This window comes from Fusarium phalaenopsidis, assembly GCF_050370095.1.
Source record: "Fusarium phalaenopsidis strain FUZ10S chromosome Unknown contig_32302, whole genome shotgun sequence".
Taxonomy (NCBI): domain Eukaryota; kingdom Fungi; phylum Ascomycota; class Sordariomycetes; order Hypocreales; family Nectriaceae; genus Fusarium; species Fusarium phalaenopsidis.
This window is the reverse complement of record NW_028145405.1, coordinates 5241652-5269439: the sequence shown is the minus strand read 5'-3', so window position 1 is coordinate 5269439 and position 27788 is coordinate 5241652. Positions and strand designations below refer to the sequence as shown.

The 27788-nt window shown below is 53.7% G+C and overlaps 13 protein-coding genes across 13 annotated transcripts; 6 read left to right on the top strand and 7 right to left on the bottom strand.

Annotated features, from left to right (window-relative positions):
* Nucleotides 1-223: 223 nt before the first annotated feature.
* Nucleotides 224-2833, top strand: LRP88_08990 (class I SAM-dependent methyltransferase; the record flags this gene model as incomplete). The annotated part of the gene is made up of 3 exons (XM_083245486.1): nucleotides 224-586; nucleotides 644-961; nucleotides 1013-2833. The coding sequence occupies 3 exons, from the start codon at nucleotides 224-226 to the stop codon at nucleotides 2831-2833; spliced, it is 2502 nt and encodes an 833-aa protein (XP_083099980.1).
* Nucleotides 2834-3563: 730 nt separating this feature from the next.
* Nucleotides 3564-4211, bottom strand: LRP88_08989 (CybS-domain-containing protein; the record flags this gene model as incomplete). Its single annotated transcript, XM_083245485.1, has 3 exons — nucleotides 3564-3916; nucleotides 3973-3990; nucleotides 4049-4211. The coding sequence occupies 3 exons, from the start codon at nucleotides 4209-4211 to the stop codon at nucleotides 3564-3566; spliced, it is 534 nt and encodes a 177-aa protein (XP_083099979.1).
* Nucleotides 4212-4621: 410 nt separating this feature from the next.
* LRP88_08988 (tyrosine--tRNA ligase MSY1) lies at nucleotides 4622-6583 on the top strand (the record flags this gene model as incomplete). Its single annotated transcript, XM_083245484.1, has 3 exons — nucleotides 4622-4866; nucleotides 4919-5359; nucleotides 5410-6583. 3 exons carry the CDS (start codon nucleotides 4622-4624, stop codon nucleotides 6581-6583), a joined length of 1860 nt encoding a protein of 619 aa, XP_083099978.1.
* A 146-nt stretch (nucleotides 6584-6729) lies between these two features.
* Nucleotides 6730-8071, bottom strand: LRP88_08987 (nitrogen permease regulating protein NPR2; the record flags this gene model as incomplete). The annotated part of the gene is made up of 3 exons (XM_083245483.1): nucleotides 6730-7484; nucleotides 7537-7974; nucleotides 8029-8071. 3 exons carry the CDS (start codon nucleotides 8069-8071, stop codon nucleotides 6730-6732), a joined length of 1236 nt encoding a protein of 411 aa, XP_083099977.1.
* Nucleotides 8072-9094: 1023 nt separating this feature from the next.
* Nucleotides 9095-10502, top strand: LRP88_08986 (ubiquitin domain-containing protein DSK2; the record flags this gene model as incomplete). Its single annotated transcript, XM_083245482.1, has 2 exons — nucleotides 9095-9538; nucleotides 9597-10502. The coding sequence occupies 2 exons, from the start codon at nucleotides 9095-9097 to the stop codon at nucleotides 10500-10502; spliced, it is 1350 nt and encodes a 449-aa protein (XP_083099976.1).
* A 719-nt stretch (nucleotides 10503-11221) lies between these two features.
* On the bottom strand, nucleotides 11222-12209 carry LRP88_08985 (uncharacterized protein; the record flags this gene model as incomplete). The annotated part of the gene is made up of 5 exons (XM_083245481.1): nucleotides 11222-11447; nucleotides 11500-11507; nucleotides 11561-11577; nucleotides 11630-11871; nucleotides 11926-12209. 5 exons carry the CDS (start codon nucleotides 12207-12209, stop codon nucleotides 11222-11224), a joined length of 777 nt encoding a protein of 258 aa, XP_083099975.1.
* Nucleotides 12210-13128: 919 nt separating this feature from the next.
* LRP88_08984 (NADPH:quinone oxidoreductase family protein) lies at nucleotides 13129-14313 on the top strand (the record flags this gene model as incomplete). The annotated part of the gene is made up of 4 exons (XM_083245480.1): nucleotides 13129-13161; nucleotides 13219-13354; nucleotides 13419-13730; nucleotides 13784-14313. The coding sequence occupies 4 exons, from the start codon at nucleotides 13129-13131 to the stop codon at nucleotides 14311-14313; spliced, it is 1011 nt and encodes a 336-aa protein (XP_083099974.1).
* Nucleotides 14314-14473: 160 nt separating this feature from the next.
* Nucleotides 14474-17654, bottom strand: LRP88_08983 (karyopherin KAP120; the record flags this gene model as incomplete). Its single annotated transcript, XM_083245479.1, has 2 exons — nucleotides 14474-17434; nucleotides 17490-17654. 2 exons carry the CDS (start codon nucleotides 17652-17654, stop codon nucleotides 14474-14476), a joined length of 3126 nt encoding a protein of 1041 aa, XP_083099973.1.
* Nucleotides 17655-18537: 883 nt separating this feature from the next.
* LRP88_08982 (threonine--tRNA ligase MST1) lies at nucleotides 18538-20037 on the top strand (the record flags this gene model as incomplete). Its single annotated transcript, XM_083245478.1, has 1 exon — nucleotides 18538-20037. The coding sequence occupies one exon, from the start codon at nucleotides 18538-18540 to the stop codon at nucleotides 20035-20037; it is 1500 nt and encodes a 499-aa protein (XP_083099972.1).
* A 375-nt stretch (nucleotides 20038-20412) lies between these two features.
* LRP88_08981 (uncharacterized protein) lies at nucleotides 20413-20831 on the bottom strand (the record flags this gene model as incomplete). Its single annotated transcript, XM_083245477.1, has 2 exons — nucleotides 20413-20636; nucleotides 20723-20831. 2 exons carry the CDS (start codon nucleotides 20829-20831, stop codon nucleotides 20413-20415), a joined length of 333 nt encoding a protein of 110 aa, XP_083099971.1.
* A 700-nt stretch (nucleotides 20832-21531) lies between these two features.
* Nucleotides 21532-22395, bottom strand: LRP88_08980 (nucleotide diphosphatase; the record flags this gene model as incomplete). Its single annotated transcript, XM_083245476.1, has 2 exons — nucleotides 21532-22158; nucleotides 22210-22395. 2 exons carry the CDS (start codon nucleotides 22393-22395, stop codon nucleotides 21532-21534), a joined length of 813 nt encoding a protein of 270 aa, XP_083099970.1.
* A 1049-nt stretch (nucleotides 22396-23444) lies between these two features.
* LRP88_08979 (Bromodomain-containing protein) lies at nucleotides 23445-25848 on the top strand (the record flags this gene model as incomplete). The annotated part of the gene is made up of 6 exons (XM_083245475.1): nucleotides 23445-23522; nucleotides 23680-23774; nucleotides 23829-24494; nucleotides 24545-24806; nucleotides 24858-25377; nucleotides 25433-25848. 6 exons carry the CDS (start codon nucleotides 23445-23447, stop codon nucleotides 25846-25848), a joined length of 2037 nt encoding a protein of 678 aa, XP_083099969.1.
* Nucleotides 25849-26286: 438 nt separating this feature from the next.
* On the bottom strand, nucleotides 26287-27689 carry LRP88_08978 (uncharacterized protein; the record flags this gene model as incomplete). The annotated part of the gene is made up of 4 exons (XM_083245474.1): nucleotides 26287-26902; nucleotides 26957-27101; nucleotides 27154-27437; nucleotides 27490-27689. The coding sequence occupies 4 exons, from the start codon at nucleotides 27687-27689 to the stop codon at nucleotides 26287-26289; spliced, it is 1245 nt and encodes a 414-aa protein (XP_083099968.1).
* Between the last annotated feature and the right edge of the window lie 99 nt (nucleotides 27690-27788).

The window sequence follows — 27788 nt, the reverse complement described above, 5'->3', positions numbered from 1 at the left end:
GACATATATATCCCTAGCTCGCCGTGTTCCTGGTCTCTCGATTCACGTCCATCTTTCAACCTGGTCGTGTGAACGGTTTTCAACACTGCTTCTACAGCTTGCCTGCTTTTTCAACACCAATCCTCTCGACATACAATGAGAGAGTACCATGGCTTCTCATGTGCGTCCTCACCCAGCAATGCTTGGTCGCACGCCTGCTAATCTGGTCTGCTAGGGTGGTAACATGTTGTCCTTGGCTAACGCTCAGTCCCTTCTGGCCGGTGTCGTGGCAGCTGCTTTCAGCACTCTCTGCCTCACTTCCATCTTCTCCAGCAAGGGTCAGGACGAAGCCCCGGGCTTACTCAAGTCTTTCTTCCTCTTCTTTTACTCCTCCTTCATCAAACCCCACCAGGGCGACTCAAAGGGTAACCAGCAGGATGCCCTCGAGAGCTTCTACAAGAAGCAGGCCGGGGCTTATGATGCTACCCGAAAGGTGCTCCTCCGAGGCCGCGAGGACATGCTGGCGCTTGTCGCCGCTCAGCTTGAGGCCAAGCTGAAGGATGCTGCTCCCAAAAGCGGCAACAAGAACAAGCGAATTTGGGTCGATGTGAGTCCTTCTAGAACCCTTTTGTACTGGATCACCCATTGACACTTGTCTTTACAGATTGGCGGCGGAACTGGCTTCAACATCGAGGCCATGGCCGCTTTCGTCGACGTGCCCACCTTCTTCTCGAGCGTATACCTCGTTGACTTTTCCCCCTCTCTTTGCGAGGTGGCTAGAAAGCGATTTGAACGACTTGGCTGGAAGAATGTCAAAGTCGTTTGTGAGGACGCTCGCAAGTTCCGTCTTGAGGACTACGAGTCGGGCATGACCTCCAAGCCTATCCCCCCTCGTTCTCCGGCGTTGAGCTACTTTGATAAGCCTCGCCCGGACTTTGGTGGCGCTGATCTGATCACCTTGTCTTACAGCTTGTCTATGATTGTAGGTTATAAATGACAGTCAAGCTCGAGCAACGCTAACATCGGGCTTTAGCCTGACTACTATTCGGTTATCGACTCTGTGACCTCGCTACTGGCGCCTCAGGGCATCCTGGGCGTGGTGGACTTTTATGTACAGAACAAGGTTGACTTTGCCTTCCGAAACTACACAGGTGGTCTCGTCGATCGTCATGTCAACTTCTTGTCGCGAAGCTTCTGGCGCTCTTGGTTCGATCTTGACCGCGTTGGCCTCGAGCCCAGCCGCAGAGACTATCTCGAGTACAAGTTCGGCACCCTTCTCAACGTCAACACTCGCAACAACGGCCTGGGAGCTATCCCCTACTACATCTGGCTCGGATGCCACAAGAAGCCCTTCTCATCGTCCAGTCTTCCCCATGAGATTGTCGAGCGCATCGATGCTCTGGTCACCGAGTCCCCTTACCTGTATCCCGCCAACCAGGGAGATGCTCTGACCCGAGCTATTGAGAGATCTGCTCCCGAAATCCGCTCCAAGGCCTTCCTCACTGCTGTGCAGAACCTGTCTTCCAACCTCCCCCTCCCTTCTTTCTTCTACCAGAACCACCACTGGCGCATCTACTATGATGATCAGCTGGCCAAGCACACGCAGTTCAAGGATGAGTACATCTATGCCTTCACCTGGGAAGATACCCGTGTCGACGAGCGCCTCTTGAAGCTTGGTGCCGATGACAAGGTTCTTGCTATCACCTCGGCCGGAGACAACATCCTGTCCTACCTGCTTCAGAGCCCTGCCAGAGTCCACGCTGTTGACCTGAACCCCACACAAAACCACCTGCTCGAGCTCAAGGCCGCCTCTTACACTGCCCTGCCCTACGAGGATTTCTGGAAGATCTTTGGTGATGGCAAGCACCCTCACTTCCGCGAGCTCCTTATCACCAAGCTGTCCCCTCACCTTTCTGGCCGTGCTTTCCAGTACTGGCTGAAGAACGTTCACGTCTTCCAGAACAGCAGCGGCTACGGCCTGTACGACACCGGTGGCTCGCGCCACGCCATTCGTGTCTTCCGCTGGATTGCCCGCATCTTTGGCCTGCAGAAGGCTGTCAAGCAGCTCCTCGAGGCCAAGACCCTGAATGAGCAGCGAGAGATCTGGCGCAGAAAGATCCGCCCTGCCCTTCTGTCCAAGCTCGTCTGCAACCTGGTTGTCTCTCAGGAGAGCTTCCTCTGGGCTGCTCTCGGTGTCCCCAAGAACCAATTGGCCATGATCGAGGCTGACCACGCTGAATCTGACCTGGTCAAGGGACCCAAGCCCCGTGCCAAGAACACTCGCTCCCACGCTATCTGGCACTACATGGTCAACACGCTTGACCCTGTCGCCGAGGAGACTCACATCGCCGCTGACAACCCCTACTACTATGTCTGCATGGATGGCAAGTTCTCGCCCAAGTGCCACCCCGACTACCTCAGCCCCAAGGCGCACGCCAGGCTCTCACGTCCCAATGCTCTTGATGGTCTCCGCATCCACACCGATGAGCTCGAGGAGGTTATTGCACGCATCACGCCTGGCACGCTGACTGTCGCTGTCGTCATGGACAGCATGGACTGGTTCGACACTGGCTCCCGTGCTGCCGCCCAACAGATCACCAAGCTCAACCGGGCGCTTCAAATGGGCGGTCGCGTGCTCCTGCGCTCTTCGGCCTTGACCCCTTGGTACATCAAGGAATTTGAGGCTCATGGCTTCACGCCCAAGAGACACGGTGCCCGAACCGACGGTGCCTGCATCGATCGTGTGAACATGTACGCCAGCTGCTGGATCTGTACCAAGTCGGAGAACCTGCCTCCTCCTACCCCAGAGATGGACAGGGCCGGAGGCTCTGAGATCACTTCTCTGACTATCTAAGCGTGTGAGTGTTGAGAGCCGGTGGCTCTGGGAAAGTGGGAGGTGGATACGAGTATTGCCTCGATTCTCGCATGAATTATTTGAGGGACCAAGACAAAGAGAGGAATAATTACATACAAGCAAGCAAGAGAATAAAACTGATTTATCGCAAGTTGCCAATGCTCTTTGCTCGCAATGTTTAGATGCTGCGTTCATCATGGTGTGTATGTCTGAGCCTTTGGCTCGGCGCCAAGTACAGGCGCGCTGTAGCTCTACGGTAGAGTGAAAGTTTGTGCTCCGTAGACCAACTCTACAACTGCCAGACGGTTCGCATGGCACAGCTCCCATTGGGATGAGGCATGTAGCTTTACTTTTCAATTGGTCTTGGAGCAAGCTAAAGCTCTATGTCATCGGATTCCATGTGAGAGTCGGGATAATTCGCTCGTTATCGAGCTTGGCCAAAGCTTCTTACTATCTCGGCCGAGGTCTACCGAGGAATTGAAGATGTCAGAGATCAGGAGCAATTAGAGATCACTAACAAGAAACCTCATTGTTTATACCAACAAGTAACTCTTGTGACACTCACAACTCTCACGAGGGCTCAAGTGTGTTGTTGTGCAAGAATCGTCAATCTTTGCTTAACTCAAAGGAAATTTCTATACAGTTGCCTGCAGCCATTTTTTACCTGCTCGACAAGTAATACCACCATCAAACACATACACGCCCATCACATCACTTTGCTTCATCCTCCTCATGCCTTCCAAATTCGCTTAACAGCCTCGGTGATGCCGACGTCGTTGGTCTCAAACTCGTACAGTCCCACGCCGACAATCACCGTCGCGATGTTGAGCAGCCAGTCAAAGATCTTGCGGAGGCCGGCGTAGGTGCGCTTGGGGATGTAGTCGATGACGACCTGCTGGAAGCCCATGTGGGAGTGGAGGAGGAGGACGCTGCAGAGGATGGCGTCGAGGGTGGGGTTGAGGGAGCCAGAGGCGAAGGGGGCAATGGTCAGGGGAACGAGGCCGGCGGCGAGGAGGCGCTCGAAGGACCAGTGGTAGGAGCCGTGGGCGGCGCTGGGCTCAGGAACGGGGGCAGGGTCGTTGACTGCGAGAGAATGTCAGTTTATCATGTGAAGCCGGTATGCGACTTGAATATCATACCGCCGCCCTGGATTCGCTCTGCAAAACATGTCAGTACAAGCTTGAAAACGCATTGGTTGTATACGGGGAAACTCACGAGGACCAGGAGGGAGAATGGCGCTCCGTCGGGTAGAGTTGTGGAAAGCAGCAACACCCATGGGCTTCATGAAGACGCCTCGGGTCGCGACGGAGGGGGCAGCGGCCCATCGAGAAGCCAGGGCGGTCTGCCTAAGCAGAGAGGGACGCACAATTGAGGCCATGGTGAATTGAATATGCGGTCGGCGGCGCTCAATTGGGTTGGCTGTATCGAGGGCGTGAAGGAGGGTGAGGTTGATGATGATGTATGGGATTCTCGAGCTGCTGTAAACCTGAGTCGGAGGAATTGCCGAGGATCTCGAATTGCAAGCCTCGTGATTGGTCGGCTGCATTCCGATCAAGGCCGTGAAGCCGGATGAGTCGGGACGCAACAATGCTTCTCCGATGGTGGTTCCGAGGATGCCTGTGATTGGGTAAACTTTCAATATCGCGTGGGAATTTTTTTGGACGGCGGCTTCGGAGCCATCATAGGAAGAGTGGGAGAGTTGATGCTCAATTCTTGGTGTTTCTACCATTCGTTCTTTTCCAATTAGCCAGGACGAGGCAATTGGGTTCGAAACTCCAATTCGAAACCATGGCGTCCCGCCTCGCCATCTCCAGGCTCGCGCCTTCGAGACCCCTCATCCGTCCGACGTCCTTTGACCGACAGAGACCCCTCCTCATAAGCTTCCAAGTTCGAGGTGTCTCAACATCACATCTTATCCAGGTCGCCGCAGGCCAACAACGGTGGAAAGAGAGGGGCGACAAGATTCAGAATGGAGAGCTTCCACACGTCTGGGATCTCCTGCAGGAGCGAGGTTATATCAAGGACGTAGCAGGGTATGTCAGAATGCGCCTGGTATATATGGATGTGACCTAACTTGTTGGTCAGAGACCCCGAGAGGATCAAGGAGATTATGCGAGTTAAGCGGATAGGCACCTACGTCGGAATCGACCCGACAGCCGACTCTCTGCACGTCGGCCACCTACTACCTCTGATGCCCTTATTCTTGTTGTGGTTCCATGGCCACCCCGCCGTCACCTTGATCGGTGGCTCGACCGCTCGAATTGGCGACCCTACCGACCGACTCGAGAGCCGCAAGATATTGACCAACTCGGAAATCTCAAAGAACATCACAAAGATGCACGTGCAGCTGACAAGGTTATGGGCAAACGTCCAGCACCTGAGGGTAAAGTACGGCTACGAGAAGGACTGGGCTGCCAAGCATCACTTGTTGAACAACAACATGTGGCTAGGGAGCCTCACCCTGTACGATTTTGCCAAGAGGATAGCCAGACACACCAGGATCGGGCCCATGCTGAGCAAGGAGACGTGAGTTTCATCCTGATATTGTCCAGAAGCATACATCTAACCGTCCGCAGTGTGAAGCGCAAGATGACCGAGGGAGACGGCATGTCCCTGGGCGAGTTCATATACCCTCTCCTCCAGGGCTGGGACTTTTGGCACATGTACAACAAACTCGGCATCCAGATGCAGATTGGAGGTTCCGACCAGTACGGCAACATCGTCGCCGGAATTGACGCCCTCAAGACCATCCGCGACACTGAGGAGGCGCCTCACGCCAAGATGCCCACCACTTGGGAGCATGAGCCCATTGGCTTCACCGTTCCCCTGCTGACTGACTCTTCGGGCGCCAAGTTTGGCAAGAGTGCTGGCAACGCCATCTGGCTGGATGAGTTCAAGACGTCGGCTTTCGAGCTGTACGGGTACTTTGTTCGACGGTCGGACGAGGAGGTGGAGAGGCTGCTGAAGTTGTTCACCTTTATGCCCCTGGACAGTATCGCCAATATCATGGAGCAGCACCGCACCAACCCCCAGGAACGGGTCGCGCAGCACACTCTGGCCTTTGAGGTCGTCTCGCTCATTCACGGCTCGCAAAAGGCCCTCCAGGAGGCCAAGCAGCACGAGTTCCGGTTCGGCGGCTCGCTTCCCTCCGTCGTCAACGAGCCAACTGAGGAGACTGGTATCGTCACCTCCAACAACGCCCCCAGGAGCGACATCAAGCTCCCTCGCTCCATCATGAAGAGCTCCCCCGCCAAGATCCTCTTCGCTTCGGGTCTTGCTACCAGCAGCAGCGACGGCCAGCGACTTCTCAACCAGCAGGGTGCCTACATCGCCGCTCAGCCGGGCCAGAAGAGGGGTCTTGTTCCCGGTAACCTGTCTTGGACGCCGATGAAAGTTTGGTTCCCCGAGGAGACATCCAAGTTCCTCATCGACGACTGCATGCTTATCCTGCGCAAGGGCAAGCACAACGTGCGTATCGTGGAGCTCATCTCCGATGAAGAGTGGGAGGCCAGCGGCCAGATCTACCCTGGCCAACCCTTCACTGGTGTCATGCGCAGGATGAAGGACGCACTCAAGAAGGAGGCTGCGGCAGAGGGCAAGAATCTCAAGGATGATGAGCTGGCCGAGATTGCACTCGAGAGGCATTCCAGCGGAAACAGGCTCAGTGTGGCCAACAACCCAAATATCGAGCTGCCCAACAAGCAGGAACGGCGCAAGCGCGGCCGGATGAACAACAACGACAGGCGGTAAGAGAAAGAAAAGAATGGATGAACTGGCTTGGATGGGTATTCAAGCCGTGTAAGATGACGCTGTACATTACTGTAATCTGCATGATACCATAGATGAGATGTGATGTAAAATAAATAACTCATGAGTAAAAAGCGCTGGTTCTCGGTTTATCGGTAGAAGACGACCAGATCTCCCTTTGGAACTGGCAGCTTCTTGAGCTTCTCCATAATCTCGCTATCCGTCAAGTTCTGCTCTGTGATAATCTGGTCAAAATGATGGCAGCCATCAGTGTACTTCTGCAGAGGATCTCCACCAGGAATCGGTCGGCTCTGGCCAGAGGCCAAGGCAGCGAGGTACTGCTTGGAGACGACAAACTTGTGGACACGGTAGAGGCAGCCCTTGATGACGCCAAATTGGACGAGTCTACGGACATCGACGAATCGCAGGACCTCGAAGCCCGCATCTTGGTGGCCCTTGAGCCACTCCATGACGGTTCTTCCCGGCGCAAAGGTAGACATGAGCTTGATGAGGTGATAGTTGCTGACACGACCACGGCCATGGGAGACGTATGCGGCACACTCATCGACCATACCGTCAACGTTGCGGATAAAGTCGTGGATGCCCGGGCGCGGGGCGTAGCAGGCGGAGAAGAAGAACATGTCAAGGAGGAGGATGGTGTCGTAGTAGAGAAGGTGGCGCAGAGCCGTCTTTGCGAGCTCGAGCGAGACCGAGGCAGCATGGGCGATGCGGCGGACATCAGACACGCCGTCGATGTGGGAGATTACCTTTTGAAGGGTGAGATCCCAGGTTGGGTCGACAATGTCTGCAAACTTGGTCTTGGGGACAGGGACGTGCCAGCCCCGGACGCGAGGAGGGTCGACGTGATGAGGGAAGAGCTTCATGTTGATGGTGTTGGCTTCATCTGTTGACTCGTGAGTTTATATCTTTGTGTGGTTTGGGGTTGTTTGACATACCAACTGGAATCATGCACTCTCCATAGTTGTCGAGATCCTCCTTGACAATCTCAAGCAAACTATCAATAGGCCTCCTCCCGGGCCCCTTGGTCTCAGCATTCTGGCTCAAATACTCATTCTGCTTCTCCATCTCTGAAAAGGTCGACGCCAAGCCGCGGACAACGCGTTCATAGGGGACATGGTCGACATCGGCGTCGAGGACGAGGCCAAAGTTGAAGATGAACTCGTTGCGCAGGTACTTTGTGTGGGGGATGACGACGGGGTGGCCGAGGACGGTGTACTTGCCGTCCGGGGTGTTGATGGTGAGGTAGCGGTTGCAAAAGGCCTGGCGGGGGATGATGTACTCGTGCAGGACGTCAAAGTCGATGAGGGGCGGCTTGGTTGAGTTGTCGACGGGGGTGATACAGCCCGCGGGGGATTGAGCGACAATCTTGGGGCCTGTAGGGTGTTAAAGATTGTTTCTGTTGGTGGCGAGTGCGTGAGATGAGTTACCCTCTTGGGGGAAGAACCTGGCGTAAAAGATGCCTTGGATCATGATGGCTGCGGGCTCATCGTCTGGTGTTGATCATGTCCTTGTTTTCGGATGAAGTCGAGCGAGATATTTGCGCTTGCAGGTGATCCAGACTTATTGCATTTTTGAAGGTCGCCAATTCCTTCTCTATTATGCTTTGGGGGGAATACGATAGCTTTGTACGTTTTGAATGGTTGGGAGATGTTGATGTGAGGTTATCGTCTCATTCAGCGATCGATGCGCATTGGTTCAGTGAACTGAGAGCGACAGTAGCGCCCCGCCATGGAGATCTACCAAAGTTGGCTACCCTGGACCTTGCAGTTGGATGGGTCGGATCTTCATTCTGTAGGCATTGAAGATGGAATGATACCATTGGCGGGGTTATTATTGCGTATAATTATCTCTTTGATCCCGGTATGGTTGTCTTGGTATGCGCATTTGCCCCTATCATGTTGCAACAAGGCCTGCTTCTAGGCTTTGTCACAAGCAATCTGACGATAGAAGGTGGTGGATCGCAATGGAAGAGACTATCAACATCCTTAGAAGAGAGTCAAACTGTCCTTACCTAGAGGCCTGAGGAATATGTTTATGCCTTCACCCCTTCTCACGAGACTCAGCTGATCATCACCAACTCTCACATATCACAAACGACTTGAATCTAGTCGCGCGCATCTTCAGCGCCTCGGTTTCTATAGCATCTGCTCTCCTTCAAGGTTCTCCACTCTCGCGCGTCATTGGCAGCGCAGTCTGCCCCACGTCACCGCCGGCGGCTGTAGTGCCTCCCGTCAGTACATGCTCGCTTGTCTGTGTCGCCGCCTGGAAACCACCACCTTCGGCCGACTTGGCAACCGTAACCTCACCTCGCCTCGCCTCACCACGAGAAACACCTCTCCCGCAGCATCTCGCATACATATCGAGTAGCGCGATAGCAAACCGCCCCTGCAGCTGCCACTCTTCTACGGCCTCCGCGCACTCCCGATATCGCCTCCCCTAATCACCTCCACTCCTTGCGCTGCGCCGTGTGTCAACATCTCGCCTCCCCTCACCATGGCCGACAACGCCGAGTCGAGCGGCGACGCTCAAATCACCTTCAAGGTCAAGACGTCGTCCGATAGCACCCACGTCATCACCATGCCCGAGACCGCGACCGTCCTCGACCTTAAGACCAAGCTCGCCGGCGAGGACTTGGAGAACATTGCCGTCGAGCGCCAGCGCCTGATCTACTCTGGCCGAGTCATGAAGAACGACGATGCCCTCAGCACCTACAAGATCAAGCACAACAACACCATCCACATGGTCAAGAGTGCCGCCAGCAATCAGCAGCCCAACCAGTCTGCCTCTACCCCCGCCTCCACATCCACATCCACTCCCGCCCCCGCCAACATGGCCTCGGGCACCGCCAACCAGCCCTTTGCCAACTTGACGGGGGCCAGATATGCCGGCTTTGGCAACGGCCTGCCTGGCCTCGACATGTTCGGACCCGACGGTGGCGTATGTTTAACGTTGCTCCTGTTTCTCCCTCAAGGTTCCTCTGCTGACTAGCATCTAGATGGGCGCTCCTATGGACGAGGCAAACATCCAGCGTATCATGTCTGACCCCAATATCCAGCAGTCGATGAACGAGGCCCTCAACAACCCCGATTTTGTCAACATGCTCATTGACTCGAACCCGATGCTAAGAAACATCCCCAACGCGAGAGAGATTATATCGTCGCCCTTGATGCGACAGATGATGTCCAGTCCCGAGGCCATGGCCCAGGCTATGCGCATGCAGAGGAGCATGCGAGGTGAGGGAGCTTTCCCTGCGCCTGGAGCTACCGACACGACACCCGAAGGAGCCGCAACTGGAGGCAATGCCCAGGGAACAAACAACCAGAGCCAGCAGAACCCATTCATGAACCCCTTTCTCATGCCAGGCATGATGGGCGGTCAGCAAGGAGGAGAAAACCAACCCAACTTGGGGGCACTGATGCAACAGCTACAAGCCCTCAGCAACATGGGCTTCTCACCTTTTGGCGCTCCTCCCAGCCAAGGCCAGACTCAGACTGCGACAGGTCAGACGGCAACAGGGACCACGCCTAGCCAAGGCGCCACAACCAACCAGCAGACTTCGGGCACCACCCCCAGCCAAGGCGATGCTCAGCAGGGCTCAACTACTAGCCCACCACCTCCCGCGAATCCTTTTGCGGCGCTGTTCCCTCCCGCTGGAGGCGCCCAAGCCAACAACCCCTTTGGCATGAACCCCGAGATGATGCAGCAGATGTTGTCGATGTTTGGTGGCCAAGGCTCTTCTCCGGCTGCGCCTCCTGACAACCGGCCCCCTGAGGAGCGCTATGCCGAGCAGCTGCGTCAGCTCAACGACATGGGATTCTTCGACTTCGACAGGAACGTGGCGGCCCTGCGACGGAGCGGCGGAAGCGTGCAGGGAGCGATTGAGCATCTCCTGTCGGGCTGAGTGAGGATTGATGGTTGGATTTTGTGGTCTTGGCCCTTTGGCGGCTGGACATGTCGTTCAGCAAGGCGTCACGTTGTTGTTGTTGTCGTTGCCGTTGTAGAAAGCAGTCCGGACAAGTTGAGCAATGCAGTCTGGCGTGGGGATGTGTGAGACGACGATGGAGCATACCTCGAACGTAATAATACGACGTTTATGATATCAAGTCTGAGCAGAGAGTCCATGGTAGCATTGGTGTTGGTGTTTAAATATCCATGAAGCATTGGCTGTGACTGAAAGCATTCTCCTCTCAGGGGCTGAGCATGTATAGTAACTAGATACATTGTACCCCATTCGAATACTGCAAAACTATAATTGACGTTGTGTCTGCTATGGTTGATGGGATGAATTGTCAATTTGATCTGTAATACTAGAGGCGTGCGTGATGCTATAGCAGTATTGGACGATTGCTGGCAGTGTCAGGGGCCGTCGTCCGGCTTTTGACTGGATACAACCTCCACCATCCAAACGATCATCCTTAGAGGATTCCGGAGTTACGAGATAAGAACAACTATTAAGGTCAGGCTGCTGCAAGATACGGCATTGTGTTTCAATGTCGTTATGTGTTCTTTGCTTAGGTGCTGTGTGGCTGATACTCTCTTTGACTGAGAAGAGAAGTGTCACCACTATCTACAGCAATGGCTACCTAAGATACAAAAATGTTCATAGAGTTGGCAGATCAGCTACGATTCCTTGGCTGCGAGCCTAACCATACCGACGTAAGCGTCTCGTTCCTGATCATCCTCCTTGCACTTCACTGGGATCTGGGAGATGATAGCCTCCCGGACACTGTCTGTGACATTACTGTCCTTGAAGGCTCTGGCGACCTCGTGGTGGAAGGCCTCAATGGCGGTCACAAGGAAGAAGGCGAGGGAGCCGGCGGGACTTCTAGTCCCCTTGGGCTTGGTCCTACTCGAAGCATTAGTGGTGATCTTCTTGATGCGAGGAGATGGCTGTGTACCTGATCCCCTGAGAGGTGTTGCAAGATCTCGCGACGGCGTTGTGTAACAAGGCGAGCGTACCGTTTCTTGCTTTTCTTCTGTTGCAAGTCAGTCATGCTTTCAAGTAGTTGAGGTGGTGTCATCTTACACTTCGCCTTCTGTCGAAGCCATGTTCTCGCTCATGGCAGGTAACGATGGTTTCAAATGCCTTTCCGAGTCTAATACTAGCCAGGAAAAGGCTCTGTCGAACGTTCCGGGGCAAGACGAAAGCGCATTCGTCGTCTTCGTCGTCGGGAACCGCACCATCTGGGGCGCGGATCCCGACGGTGTCATTAATGAAGCCATTAAGCTTCACGACGTCGAACTTATTGCCGACTAATATTCCAAGTCCACTAAGTTTATGAGTAAGTAAGTCAAAGTAGTAATAGAAATATCGCAGGACTTACTTATCGCAAGTATGGTCATTGTCATGGTAGTGACGATACGAGGTGCTGTCAATCTGGTCCCTCACACAGGGGAAACAGATTTGCGCCGTGGGTAGGTCCTTGTCGATGTCGGGGAGGCGAGCATTATTTAGGCGAATTTCGCGGTATAGGCATGGCCAGCACTGGTGTGATCGGGGTGCCTCATTCCGATCACGCTGGGTCAGGAGTCGTCTTCGTGTTTGAGCCCGAAACTTGGGGTCGTCATCGATCAGACGTCTTCTCTTTCGAGAGATGGGAGCGGACATGCTGCTTCAGGGGAGTGTTGTGGGGGAAGAAGACTGTAGGAAAGCAGAGTCGTAGGCGAGGTCAGGCGAGATGTGAGTGGAGGGACAAGGGGGTGGGAAGAAGAGTATGTCGATGTGGGAGAAGAGTCTTGATGAGTGTAGACGAAGGCAGAAGCCGATGAAAAGAGAACGATTCAAGAAGAAACCGTGTTGAGAAGAGGAAGAAGGGAAGAGAGAGAAGTTGGCGAAAGAAGAGAGTCATAGTTTTTGGAAGCCCATTCACTCTATTGTAGTCGTTTATGCCTGTTGTATTCACTACAAAATGTCCCAAAAGGGAAGATAAAAGTGAGGGCAAACAGTCAATGGTCTGCCTAATAGTGGGTCATGATTTCTGAAAATGAATAATTTTTGATTGCTCTCTCAGATTATCAGTCATGGTACATTCTATTGTTCCTCTATTGTCATGGCATGGCCTTGACAGTGATGCCTTGTCACTGCGGGAAACGCATGTGCGGAACCCTTGCAGGTGATGGCTCACTATGTACCACCAACAACACAGAGTTGATCGATATTCACTGCATTAAACATATATCAGTTACCATAAACAAGTAGCATTAATCATTATTAGTTGGTTAGTAAGGATCAAGGAGACATGCTGGCCTCGGCTGCTACCCCGATCTCCATCCCCACTCCGATACCGTCAAATCCGGGGGTGGCGCTTAATGGGGAAGATGCCTCGGCTCATGTCCCTCCCCCGCGAACCCAAGATCCAAGCTCCCCCGGATAAAGTACCGACGTCAGCGATCCAAGATAAATTTGTATCAACTCTCACTTTCAATCATCTCCTGAATTTCCAACATCCAATTTTGCCTGTACATTACACTCTCTCGGTCTCTCAGTCTTTGAGCACACCTAATTGAATCCTCCTCTTCCGCCCATCATGCGTGGCATTCAGATCAAAGAGTACCTCAAGGTAAATAAACAACATATCCAACCTTGCTCCTCAAAGAACCAACTGACAGCAAAAAAGAGCCCTGATCAGCTCGTAGTATCAGACCTCCCTGATCCCGCCCCTAAAGACAACGCCTACCTCATCCAGGTCCACGCCGCCGCCGCCAACTTCTTTGACATTCTCCAGATCCAGGGCAAATACCAGAACCAGCCTCGTAAGTAACTGCATCTCAAGTGAACACACTCCTCGATAAGGATTGCGCGCTGACTGTTCGAAAGCCTTTCCCTGGGTTGCTGGCGCCGAGTTTGCGGGAACCGTCATCTCCGCACCACGCAACAATCCCAACCCCAAGTTCCCGCCCGGGTCTCGAGTCTTTGGCGCTTCGCAGGGTGCTTTCGCGACTAAGCTCTGTGCCCCTGAGGAGTCCCTTCTCCCTGTGCCAGACGGATGGTCATTTCAAGAGGCGGCTGGTCTGTTTGTCACAGCACCGACGAGCTATGGCGCCCTGGTCGTGAGAGCCGGCGTCAAGAAGGGTGATTACGTGCTCGTCCATGCCGCTGCTGGAGGCGTTGGTCTCGCAGCCGTACAAGGTAAGAAAGCCCCTATACAGAGACCATCACGATCAGAGCTGACTGTCTACCAGTGGCCAAGGCCTTTGGAGCAACCGTCATTGCCACAGCCTCAACCCAGCACAAGCTCGACATTGCCAAGTCCTTCGGCGCCGACCACGTTGTCTCCTACAACGACCCCTCGTGGCCCGCCAAGGTCAAGGCCCTGACACCCAAGTCCCGCGGCGTCGATATCGTCTACGACCCCGTGGGCCTCGTCGACCTCTCGACAAAGTGCACCGCCTGGAACGGCCGCATTCTCATTATCGGCTTCGCCGCCGGCAAGATTGAAAAGGTGGCCATGAACAAGGTCCTGCTCAAGAACATCTCCCTTGTTGGCCTTCACTGGGGCGCCTACTCGATCCACGAGAGGGAAATGATACCCAAGGTCTGGCAGGGCATCATGGACCTCGTTAAGGAGGGTAAGCTGAGAGGCACCGAGTATACAGACCAAGAGTTTGTAGGTTTGGAGAACATTGGCCCTGCCTTGAAAGCTCTAGGAGGGCGCGGCACCTGGGGCAAGGTCGTTGTCAAGATACCCGAAGAGGGACAGAGCAAGCTGTAGATAGATGCTTGATAGAGGATATCTTTGTTTCCATGTATAGTCGTTGAAAGAGCACCCGTAGGCTTCAAGAGGGTTAAAATATCAATATGGCTCACCTATCCGTCTCTAACTAACGTTGGTCATCTCATCATTCAATAAGTTGTTTCCTCTCATGCCATCATCATTGCTGTACCGCCCTCGCCATTGCCTGAAACTTGTCCAGCACGTCCTTGTCCACATTGACTGCCCACTGCTCTTGGAACGCTGCCTCTCCGCCCACCCGGTTCACCAGGTCCTGCAGCCGCATCTTTACAAACTCGAATGCGTGAACGGTATGTACTGGGTCCTTGGCAGTTGTATTCCGTTCCGCGATAATCTTGGGGGTATCATATTCGCTCGGCTCCAGTGCTCCCCAGATGAGCGTATCGGTGCCGTTGGCCACGCCGTCCTGTAGCTCTGAAATCACATTGATCCACATGTCGAAGTAGTCCTGAAGCTTGCCCAAAATAAGTTCCTGCATCGGCGATGGCAGCTCTAGAAGTCGTGTGAGGCCTAGTAGGTATAGCTTCTGTCGCTCAATATTGTCCATGCTCGAGAGGTGTGAGAACCACTCCGACGTGAGCCAGCCCCAGACTTGGTCGAGAGAACCCATGTTGGTCAGCATCTGGGTGAAGAGCGTGGGCTCGGCCAGCGCGAGCCGCCCCAGGATGGCAAAGTAGTCGTTCTCGGTAACTGTGCTGAGCTTGCTGACCTTTCGATTCGGTCCCGTGGTTTGGTGTGCTTCCCATGCATTGTGTAGGTTCTCGAGGAGCTTCTTCATGAATCCAATCTCGACCATGTCCTGCAGGATATACGACACTCCAGTCGAGCCACCAAGTTCCACCGCAGCTCTGATGAGGTTCTCGACGCAGATGGTGCCAAGTCGGACTTGTTCTCGGCTTCTCGAATCCAAAACGCCCGAGAGCGCGCTCAATGTCGGACGGCGTAGTCGGTCCTCCAACATGGATGCAGGAGACAGGAGGATATACGACTCAACCACACTGAGGGCCAAAGAGGCTGTCTCGCTGTCATAGTCAAGAAGCGGGAGGGCCAGCTCGGCTAGATTAACCACCTCGGGAGCCAGAGGAGCGTTGCTCTGCATGAGGATGTTGTTCCACAGTTCAAGCGACTCGTCAATCAAGTGAAGATGCAAATCTGATCCCCGGCGAGCTGCTTCAGACAACAGAGGCACCATGAAATGTTGATATCGCTGAGAGCTTGGTCCCATACTCATGACAAGAGCTGCGAAAATGGATGTCACGGCCTGCTTAATCATGTATTCTTCAGCCCCAGAGTTCTCCCACACCGTAGGGAGGGCAGACATGAGCTGGTCTCCAAATTGTGACACCTGCTCTTCCATGCGCGTCACCAATATTCGAATCGACTCGAGGATTGCCAGCTTGGTCTCATCCACATCGACACTCTGCACCAGGTTGATGAGCTGCGACAGGACATCAGATGTATAGGGCAGGAATGCCTCGACGCAAAAGTCAAGTTCATCAGCGATCCAGCGTAGTTGCCGGGCCGCCGTGATTCTGACGACGAGGTCGTTGATCTCATCGTCGGGGTTGAGGAAATGGCGGTAGATCTGGTAAACTATAGGCCGGCTGGCATCATCCAACTTGACAGGAGCCCACTGGCTCACAAGAATTGCGATCCGCCGTCGCAACACCTTGCACAACGGCCCCTGCTGCTGAGCGTCATTGACGATAGTCGAGGCTAGTACAGTATCAAAATCGAAGACGTGGTGTACATGGGCAGCTGCCAGACCCATTGCTGTGTACACAGCCTCCTTTGTAGCAATGTCTGCCTGGGGATTCTGAGCACTCTGGAAGTATGACAACAGAGGGGGCACTAGCAGCTCCTTGTAGTGTGTAAGGAGATCGAGGAACAGCTTCTCAGCACACGGCCGTACCTCCCATTCATAGGCATTTCCTTCACTCTGCTCCTGTTGTTCCCATTCCTCGGGGTCTTCTTCCCAGCCTTCTAGATCAGACTTGCGGAAGATAAGCAGGTGTGTAATAATAGAGTTGACAATCTGAACCACAAGATCGGGCTTGAGCAGTTCCGTCTTGACAAGCAGACTGGCCTGCTCCTGCTCGGCCTTGGTTTCCTGGCTTCTCCATTTGAAGGTCTGAACATGCTGGAACGCGATTCTAACGCATGCTCGGAGCAGAAGAAGACCCTTGAGAGCCAGCCTCTCCAAGACGGGACCCTCAACCTTGGACTTGGCCGTGCCCGCCTCTGCTGGTCCTTGCCGAATGCCCCCTGACTGGTCAAAGACCTCAGCAAACTTGGCAACGAGATCCCAGTACGCATGCACCAGGGAGAGCGAGTCCGGAAGGAACGCAAAGCTGGCGGCATGCTGTTCCGCCATGTCGATGTGTAGCTTGGTGAACTGGAGGAGGTGCTTGCCAACAACGTCTTGGTAGCCGGCCGGAACTGTCGAGTCGTGGCTAACGAAATTGAGCAGCTGGCCGAACTGATTTTGTGACAAAGTCCAAAAGTCCGAAACCGTCTTGTCGCCGTGGGGTCGCTCATATCCCATAATCACGAGCCGACGGAGCACCTTGAGCGCAAACAAGCTGTTGAGCATGGCAAGATCTGCTTCATCACTCGTTCCTGCGCCGCCGTTGAGAAAGCCCACCCAGGCTGTAGACTTTTCGGCATAAATTTCTGTCAGGACATGGGTAATCTCAGGCGTGACAGACTGGAGAGCAGTCTGACTCTTTCGCATCCTAGCAGTTCCCAGCTCTTTGACCACACGAAGCAGGATCTGTAGCGTGCCGTGGAGGTGCTTCTGGTTGCCATTTCGGGACGAGCGGAGCAGCTCAGTAATGCTTCCCATAGCATCTGGCCATTCGGTCGGATAGTCGATCCTAACCACTTTGGCGATCACCAGGGCATTGTGCAGGGCGAGGTTTGAGTGCTCCTCGTCGATGGTGCCCTGGAACAACCGCGAGCGTATCAGGTTCTTCTCGTCTGGCTTGATGCTGTTCTTGACTTGGTTATATAGCCGCCAATATCGATCGATGCCATTTTTAAGCTGGATTACTGCGAGGAAGCGAACTTCGGCGGCGAGAGACTTGTCGAGGTAGACGGCCTGTCAGACGGTTAGTATCTGGAGATTGAGGTCTCTGGAACCGGAATGGACTCGCCTGCAACGACGAGTAGTAGCCTGGCTGAAGCTCCCATGATGTAAGCTGTTGACCCGCCGTCTGGCGCTGCGCATAGTCGGTCGAAGTGGCGGACTGCAGCGTCTGGTAGAGCGACTGCAGGGTCAGCGGGTTCGCATCGCCGGGAACCTCGATAGCGAAGCTCATGGTTGGAGCCGGCGGTTGCGGCTGCGGCTGCGGCTGCTGTCCGTGGGAGCCACAGAGGGAGGTCTTCGTAGAGGCCAGCCACGCAGGTGTTGATCAGGAATGTCCCAAGGCGGCTTATCCTTGTGAAGAGCGGAGAGTATGAAGATGGCTTGTGGATTTTGGCTAGTCGACGATGGATGGATGTCCCAGGCAGTTGCTTGCTTTGGCGGGGTTCAGCGGATACCAACGCCTGTTTGGAAGGTGGAGGGGTAAAATACGACGGGAGGAGCCCCAGGCCACAAAGACGGGAGATGGCAGGAGAGGCGTTGACCGACCATTCAGATACAAATTTTGCATTTTTCATCCTTTCAGATTATTGAGGGCTGAATATCTTGTGCTTGCTACAGTGTGTAACCCTGGTTCCTTCGTCGTGAATCTGTTGTGTTTGCGCCCAAAACTGCTCCTTCACGAAGTGCCTAGGTACCCGTTAGGTACTGTAGGTAAAGTACTTCAACGCTTCAACTCAGGCATGGATCTAATGGATGGTCTGATGAACCCTGCCTGCTCAGGCTGGTAACCCAAGAGAGGCATTATTCTTACTGTCTGTTGAAGCTAAAGACCGCGCGTTACAAAACCTACAAATTCATGCAAATGACCTTAAATGGTCTCAACTCGGAAGATAGGGCTGTTTAACCGCTACACGAACAGTGCATAGGTTAGGCCAATGCCGATGCCGCCAGGAATAGCGGACCAGGACCCCTGCTGACAGCCCTTGGGCGCTAGACTCCAAGAAGCAACGAATTCAACGACTCTACCGTCCGATCTCGACTTTTTGTATGGTCGCATCTTGTCCAGATATCTTGAGCCAAGACTACGTCACGCGCCATTGCGTCTCGAATTGGCCATGATACGCTCAAGAACCGCTCGGGCGGCTCTCACAGCCTCCGTAAAACGACCATGGACATGTCCTGCCTGCCTCTCTCGCCGCCGCCTCTACTCGCAAAAACCCGAACAGCGCGAGCCGCCTGACCACCGCAAACTCGGTCTCCAGCAAGAACTGTTCATCAGCTCTATTTACAGCCCCGGCTCGCCCATATTCCTCCCGAACGGTGCGAAGATATTCAACCGACTCGTCGACTTTCTCCGGAAACAATACGTTCGGTATGGCTTCGAGGAAGTCATCACCCCGACCATTTACAAAAAGTCGCTGTGGGCGAAATCGGGACACTTAGAGAATTATGCGGATGACATGTACGCTGTAAGGGGAAATACGGAGCAGCCGCCTGCGGAGCATGATGGGTGTTGTGGGAGTCATCCAGAGAACCTGAAGCCGGAAGAGGAGGAGGAGGGCGATTATGGCCTGAAGCCAATGAATTGTCCTGGCCACTGCCTCATCTTTGCCTCGAAACGACACAGCTATCGAGACCTCCCCATTCGTTATGCCGACTTTAGCCCTCTCCATCGCAACGAAATCTCTGGAGCCCTTAGTGGGCTGACTCGGGTGCGACGTTTCCACCAGGACGATGGACATATCTTTTGCCGGCCATGCCAGGTTGAGGAGGAGATCAAGAAGACACTCGACTTTGTCAAGGTCGTCTATACTGTCCTGCGATTTGGCGCAAGCTATAGACTGGCACTCTCTACACGACCAAAGGATCACTATATCGGCACTGAGGAGGAGTGGGCACAAGCTGAGAACGCATTGAAGCGAGCTCTTGATGCGTCAGGCATGGAGTGGGGAGTCAAAGAGGGAGACGGTGCTTTCTACGGTCCGAAGATTGACATTGTTCTCACTGATTCCGACGGAAAGGAGCATCAGACTGCCACTATCCAACTGGACTTTCAGCTCCCCAAGCGATTCGAGCTTGAATACCAAGCTCCTGCTCCCGAGTACGAAGCTCGAGGTGAGACAACAGAAGACCCTGCTCTTCTCGCCGAGTACGGACCTGTTCGCCCCGTGATGATCCACCGGGCTGTTTTGGGCTCTGTCGAGCGTCTGATGGCGCTCTTGATCGAAAAGTACGATGGCAAGTGGCCCTTCTGGCTCAACCCTCGCCAGGCCATCATCCTCACAGTCAACACCTCCACACCTGTCCTTGACTGGGCTGAGCATGTGCGTGACGTATTGGTTGGACACAACAAGCAAGTCTATGATCAGCTCGAGGCGGGCACACTGCCCGGCCAGGAGAATGTCTTTCGACCGACAGGACTGGCTGTGGATGTTGACACTACAGCGCGGCCCCTGGGCGCCAAGATTAAGGAGGCCCGAACCAATGGGTACGGCCAGATCTTGGTGGTTGGAGATGAAGATGTCAAGAACAAGCAGGTTGCCTTGGGCAGGGAGAGAATATCACCAGAAGATCTGCGCGAGAGGTTAAAAACCATGGTAGACACGTTTGAATAGACAGACGGGTTGCTCTGTGAGGCACTCTATAGACATAATACACCAATCCTCTCTCCCAATAACGATTACTCCATCCCCAGAAATGACTATGGCGCGGCGCGACCCAGGTTTGCGTCTATCCGATGTTAGGATTTTGGGTTGTTCAGCAGCAACTGGAACTCGTCCCGGCGCTTGAAACCTGATGTCGCCCAACTGGTGCTATCGTGAAGTCCTTTATTCTTGTAGACGTGTAGTGAATTTTATACATTAACTTTGTTTTTTCTCTGCTCGCTTTAGCTTTTTCCCTTCGTTTGCAAAATCATCCTCTCGTACGCCCTGGATTGTTTGCTTGTTGATATAACGCCCTGAGACATGGTCAGCCTCCTGATCAGTGGATCATGTGGTCACATGGCAGCCAGACCTCTTGTGCTTCTCGTCAACATCGCCTCCAGCCTGCTCGATGCGATCGATAATCGCCTGTCTCTCTGAGAGCTGCTCGCGCATGTAATCCACTGTCCGCTTGAGGACCAAGCCTTCTGATCTTCCTTGGCCTTCGAGACCGGGCACCAGCTCGGTCAGGCGATCAAAGCCTTCGCGGATGGCTTGCCGGCGCTTTTGCTCTGTGTGCGTGCGCATTAGATCCAGAGTGTTCAGGAAAGGCAGAGGAATGTATAAGAGCGTCAGGAAACAGCGTAGACCCTCATACCTGATGCGATGTGGTTCTGTTTCTTTTCCTCTTCAGTGAGGCGCGGTTTCTCATCGTTGGGCACCCCGCCCTCGCCATTCGCGGCTGATTTGTTGTTTGGAGAAGACATGGCCGTGTCTAATAAAAGAGAGCTGTAGCACAACAAAAAAGTGATTAAAGTTATCAAAGGTGCGCGTAAATATTGAGCTGGATTCGATGTCGCATGCAAGCCTTTTTCATGCGCGTGAGTGTTAATGGAGGTTGATGACGTGCAAGGGTCCAAGTGCTGCCCCCAGATTTTCCATGTGAAAATGACACTACAGGACCCTGGTCCTTGCACGGGCAGGTTCAATCGGGCAGTTTGCATGTGGGAAGCCGTTGTTTGCATGCTGTGGTTCCTGATCTAACCTCGATACGCATCCAACCTGTGTTGGAGTCAACCAACCTACATCCAATGGTTACTGTGCATAGATTAATATTAGTACATATTATTGGACCCTTGGATTTCACATTCCCCCTGCACTTGATTTGAAGTCTACCAACCTCGGAGTAGAATAGACATGTGGGCTCAACTTTGAAGGAATATATCGACATGTGCCGTTCTTACTCCACCAACTACCTAGGTTGTATTGCCATTGAGAACTTGCATTCCATTCATTGCTCGAAAGATACCGTTTTGCAGCTGCCAGTGTCTGCAGCTGAGCTGTAATACACCTGCGAGGCCTACCCCTCGGCTGGCTGCTTACCTAGGTAGGTTGATCTGCTCGTGATTCACTTCGCGTGACATGCGAGCATCTATAAGTGCTGGTTTATCTTGTGCCTTGAATCCCTTAATCTTCCTCCGACCCTTCCCCTTCGAAATCTTCCTCGACCTGCTTAAATATCACCTTTTCCGCCATGGCCATGCATCTTCTTACGGGCAACCCCACAACGTTGTCCACGCTTCCGTCAATCTTCTCCACTAGTAACATGCCGCCAATGCCCTGGATGGCGTAGCCTCCCGCCTTGTCTGCACCCTCCCGAGTTTTGACATAAGACTCAATCACGTCGTCTGGAAGACCATCGGACTCGCTCAGGAAGTATACCTTGGTCTCTTCCGTGTGGCTATCGATCTGGTACCCTGGATGTCTTGCGTCCTCTCTAGGGGCAAGAACAGTGATTGCTGTCAAGACCTTGTGCATCCGCGTGTCTCGAAGGTGTTTCAACATGCGGATGTGCTCGGCTTCGCTTCGAGGCTTCTCAAGGATCCGGCCGTCCCGGGAGACGATAATGGTATCAGCGGCGATGACGAGATCAGGGTCGGGTATCGATGCAAGATGAGTCTCAAGGGCTGTGGTGTAGACGTCCATGCACTTCTGGTGGGCGGTCGCAGCTACATATTCGAAGGGACCGAACGCCGTCTTGTCCAGGTTTTCGGGTTTCGTAGACGGGAGGATCTCGAGGTTTGTGAGGCCAAACTGCACAAGGTGAGAAGATGGACGCTACCCTCCATAAGAATTATCGCGCACCTGCTGAAGCAGCGCCTTCCTGCGAGGCGACGCTGACGCAAGGATCACTCGCTTGGAGTTTAGGTGCTTGAGGATAGGAAGGTCCAGAGGAAGAGGGCCTTTGCGCAGAGGACGGGGAGGGCCACCTTTCTCTGCGGTGGACTTTTCGTAGTCAGGAGGCGGGTCGCTGGGTGTAGAGTCCGCCATGTTCTTGTCAGGGCGCAATTGTCGCTTGCGATGGATGACGGTGAAGGTCGTACAGGTCAGCACCGAGCTTCCAGGTTTAAGAATGAGGTCAATGTGGGGTTGAAGGAGAGGTAGGGAGCTTGCGAGGCGCCCCACGACCACCATCCCGCCTGTGCTGGGTTCTTAGCTTGGCCCCTCATAGCAAGCCAGCTTTATCATGCGAGCCGCCGAGTATATGGCGGAACTGTGTAACATGTCAAAGGGAAAAGGGAATCTGAAAGAGTTTCTACTTGTATACAGAGAGCTCGATTTTAGTAAAGAGGGCTTGCGACAGCTCGACGGAATTGACAGATATTTCTCTATATGCACATCATCACATTGGTGTTTTGGAGGGTTTCATGATGAGGTTCAATTCTGAGTGTAGTTCTAGCAACTTGTCTCGCAAGGCACGTATTTTCTATACCCAGAACAAATAGACAGTATTCAAATTTCGAAAAGAAAAAGCACAATATTCGCATTATGCATCATTATACAACTCAATATTTCCCAGCCCATCCGGTTCAGCTCAACCGTCCCGCACAGCTGGCCAAATTGTTTGCCTTGTTGCCTGATTGCTGTTTTCAGGCATGGCACAGGCCAAGCGGGTACCTCCACCATGTACCTCCTCTCACACCTCGCCCTCCCGCAGTCAGTTGCAACAAGCCAGCCCACTCATTCCCGACCTCTCCAAAATCGACTCGAGCGCCAGCTCCCGGCTTTCGCAAAGGGCTGCATAGGCTTGCAATAGCCCACACGAGCTCGAATACTTACGCAACATCCTTTACAGCCCTCAAACTACACTAAAAATCGCATTATCGGCGCGCTACACCCGGCCTCGAGCCTCCCAAACACTGTCCTATTTGACGCGACCATTGGACCAGCACGCGTCAAAATCCACACCAGCGCCGTCGCAGCGACCTTGACCCCAGGCCCTGCGAACTCCCATTGTGCGCCGACAAATTCTGCTGGCAAAAGATACTGCATAAGTTTGTGATGCGCCTGGTCCGGCGACCGTAGCGACTACAGCCAGGATGGACAGCAAGCGCAAGGCCAATGGGGCCGCATCGGGGGAAACCGACGACCGAGCTGCGAAGCGTCGCAAACTTGCTGTAAGCCAGTCCAGATGCCTCTTGCGAACCTGCTTTCGATGAATTGTGCAACGCAGCCATGTTTGAGGTGGTTGTTACCTCGCACTGCCATGACGCGCCTGCATCGATATTCACCTCTCTGCACTTGAATTGGTGACTGACCTGGAGCCTGCCGCAGGATGAATTCGACCTTTCGAAGGGCGAAACCCGAGAATCGACCACCGCATATGGCATGGCCTTTTTGGAACAGCTGCGCAGGACTGCAGACAAAGGGTAAACTGGCCTATTCCGTCACCGAGGGCTTGATATACTAACCTGTTCCCATAGGGGCCGTCTCGTCGCAACCTACTTTGAAAAGCTACCGGCGCGCAACGGCAACGCAGAGTACTACAAACGAACCCGCATGCCCATCTCATTGGAATTGATCGAGAAGAAACTGAACAACGGCGAATTCGAGACCCTCGCCGAACTTGAGAGCTACTTCAAGAGGATGATCTCCAATGCAAAGGAGTTCTATCCTCGGTCATCTACCACCTTCGACGACGCGGAACGAATCAGAAAGGCACTCAGCAACTACATGACCAAGACAAATCCTGCATACCACCAGCGTGGCTACCAAGCCATGCCCACTCCTCTTCCGCCAGAGGATGGAGAGGCTGACCGGACAGAGGACGCTGAAGGAGAAGAGGATAATGATGAAGCTGTGGATGCGGAAGATGACGAGGAAGATGAAAAGGAGGAGGAAAAGGAGGAAGAGGAAGAAGAAGAGGAAGAGGAGCCAAGCTCAAGGAGGCGGACCATCACTCTCAAGCGTCGTGGGCCGGCGGCCCGCACGCCTAGGCGAGCATCTACCAGAGTCAAGGAGACGCCAAAGCCGGCTGCGCCTCCAGCCAAGCCTGATCACCAGTACGAGGACGTGCCCTACAAGGGTCTCAATTTCCAGCAAGCACAGGAGAAGATTGTCGAGGAGCTTCTCCGATACCAAGATCCTGAGTAAGTCCGCAACTAACTGCCCTGTACCCATGTGTCTCTAACATTTCCAGGTACGAGGATGCCTATTTTGAGGCGTTTATCAACCTACCACCTCGTGCTCTGAAAGATTATTATAAGATAATCACAGATCCTCTCTCGATCAGAAAGCTGCAGAAGATGGTTAAGGGTGCGCAAAGCCGCGGTGAGGTGACTGGCATTAGCGAGTTCAAGACATGGAACGCTTTTGAGGAGAAGTCTAAGCTTCTTTGGACCAACGCTTTCTATTACAACGAAGAGGGAAGCGAAATCTACGCCCTAGCCCAGGAACTCAAGGTTGGTTGGATCCGATTCTCACATAGTGACAAAACCTGACCATTTCGATAGGACTTCTTCCTAGATCAGCTCAAGCAGGCCCAAGCTGTTGTGGCAGAGCCTTCGCAAGCAAAGATCAAACTCAAAGTCGGCCAGTCTACAGATACCCCAACACCGTCGGGTAAGAAGATAACGATTCACGTTGGTGGCCAACGAGACTCTGCGGACACGCCTGCTTCAGCCCAGCCAACAGATGCCACAACTAACGGCCAGAGCGTCAATGGAACGGCTCGTACGTCGACTCCCGCAGTACCGAATGTGCAGCTGGATAAGGCCAGAAGCGTCTCGGCTTCTGTTCCCTCCCCAAGCCCATCTGTACAGCCAGCACTCAAGGCAGAGGAGGTTGCAAGTGCATCACCCGCTGGCATCCCAAGACAACCTAGCGTAGCCTCGGGGCAAGCAACACCAGCGCCAGGTGTAGCTCCTGTTCCCGCACCCGCACCCGCGCCCGTTGCGCAGCCCCAGCCAGTTCAGCACAACCCCCTTGTTAATGGCTACATGGAGCAGAAGCATTTCCGTCGTCCCGGTAAAGGTATGATTGGCGGAATATCTTACTTGAGGGAGCTACAGTTGCTGACAACTATCAGGCCTCGATGATGCTCTGATCGAAAGCGTGAGGATACAGGCTCATCCAGCCTTTCAATCACACAGCCCTACTTTGGCAACTGTCAAGCCAAGTCCCACTGAGATGCAGCAGTCAGCCACAGTTAACTTGCCTCCTCATCTGACCCGCATCCTTGTTGTTCCAGCGATACCGGATCACTTGCAGAACAGGCAATACAGCCTCTGGACGCTTGTAAACAAGCAACCCCTGAAGCCTACCCACCACCCGGCCCCAGGCCAACAACCCAACGAGCGCGCCTTTGAGGCCATGCTACACCCTGGGGTTAACGTGGTGGAGGCGCACCTCATCGCCGCCATCCCGCGAAACGAGCGGGTGCCCGGTGGTCCCGAGGTCGAACTGGAAGTGTTCACTATCTTCGTCAACGTGCTGCGGAACTAGGCGGTCCCCAACATCAAGCTGGAGCTTTGTAAGACTGAGAAGGGGATAGGGTCGGCTATGGGACCACCTCCCCTCCCCTCCCTTAATCTGGTGAGGAGCCATGTCACTAGGGGACATTGGTGATTCCCGCCAATGAATGGAATGGAATGTGGTGTCGGAAACAGGGATGGTGTTGAGGGGGTATAGGAAATTGTTTTTTTGTTTTTCGAAGCGGTCCTGGAATATAGGGTTTATAGGGTATATTCACATGCTGCTGCTTCGTTATGTGCAATCTTAAATTATATGTGTCCAATGGTTTGATTGTGCAAGAAAGGTTGCGATATTCCTACTCTATCCATGGTATCTCAAATCAGACCCCGTTCCAAGCGCCACGCAAAGCCATGCCAGTAATCCACGCTGCTCATCCGCTCATTTGGCCCGGTATCACATTCTCTTCCGCTAGCCGGGCGCCGGGCGCTGCTTCAGTTGCACCAAGTGCTTGAGACCAGTCTGGATGCCCATAAACTTCCGCAACTTGGGGTCGTACCAGCCCAGGACGTAAACTGCCATGCAAGCCGTCTTTCCCTTTAGCTCGACAACGCCATCAACTCTGATGCATCCCCTGTTCGGGGACGTCTTTGTGGGCTTCCAGTTTCGGGCAAAGGTGAGAGATGCAGCCTGGATGGCGGCTTGGATGCGAGGGTCAAACTGTGTCTCGCTGCCAAAAAGTGTACCAATGATATCACCGTTGCCAGTAGGGAAAGATCCATGGGGAGGTCGCTCAGACTGTCCAACCACTCTGACAGTCTGATTCCTAGGGCCGGCTGGGGGGAACCCACCCTGTCCCTTGAATCGCTCGAGGGGCCCCGGATGGAATGTCGGCTCCGGAGGGACGGGGTCACTAAAACCAAGAGCTCTTGTGAAGTCTTGAAATCCTTGCTTTGCAAGAAAGCTAATAAACGTCCAACATGTCAATGCCACAGCCTTGGGGTAGAGCACCTTGGCGAGGTGGTTTGCGGCGGTTGAATCGATGGGTCGATCGCCCCAAAAGATGCCCTCCTCATCAATGATGATTCTGTGGTGAAATGGTAAGCAACAAGTTACGTTAGAGTTTTGAAGTCATGCTTACCCAGAGATATAGTGCTTCGGCGGAGGAGCAGGCGGATAGATGATATCCAACCAGAGCTTTCTGACTGTGATTGCCCCGCCACCAAGAAGTCTGACAAATGCAGGGTTCTTCTCAACTCCCCTCTTGATCTCGTCCGCAAGACCGACTGCGATGCGTTAGAATGCGCAAGTTTCTGCAGTGTAGTTCTGGGCACTTACACTTGATCTCCTTCTGAAGCTTTGTATCCTGGTTGACCTTGACAAACATCTCCCACTCTGGGTCGGAGCCCCGGTAAGGGGGTTGCTTAACCTCTTCGGTCGTAAAAGGGAAGGGTAGGAATAATATGGGTTCGTCCTCCTCGGCCATGTTCTGCACCTCTTCCTTTTCCTTATCCGACATGGCTTCCCATTCTGCGTCGGCCCAGTCGAGGAGAGGGTCAAAAACGACAGCCATGAATATTTGCCAGCAGGCATAGAAGACGACGGTCGTAAAAAGGGCGCGGCTGTATAGTCCATCAGTTTTCCATCCACATCAATTGTATGGGCATTGCATACCCGAGTCGTCTTCGGAAACTCGGACCGTAGGAAGGTTTCGGTTTGGCAAAGTAAACGGGGACGCCGGCTGGGGGTTTTTGTCGGCGCCATGGTAGGAAGGATATTTGTCTTGTCAGAGGCCGAATCTGACGGGTGACGATTCGTTGTGTCGGGATGGTCGAGATGGCTGCTCGGCGCAGCACGGCTTGTCGAGCCAACATGCTGCCTCTGGCCTGGCCTGGGGTCAGGCACTAAATAAAATACAGGCTAAAGAGAAAAGAAGAATGCCGCGCTCGCCGTGTAGAAAGAACTTCAAGGAG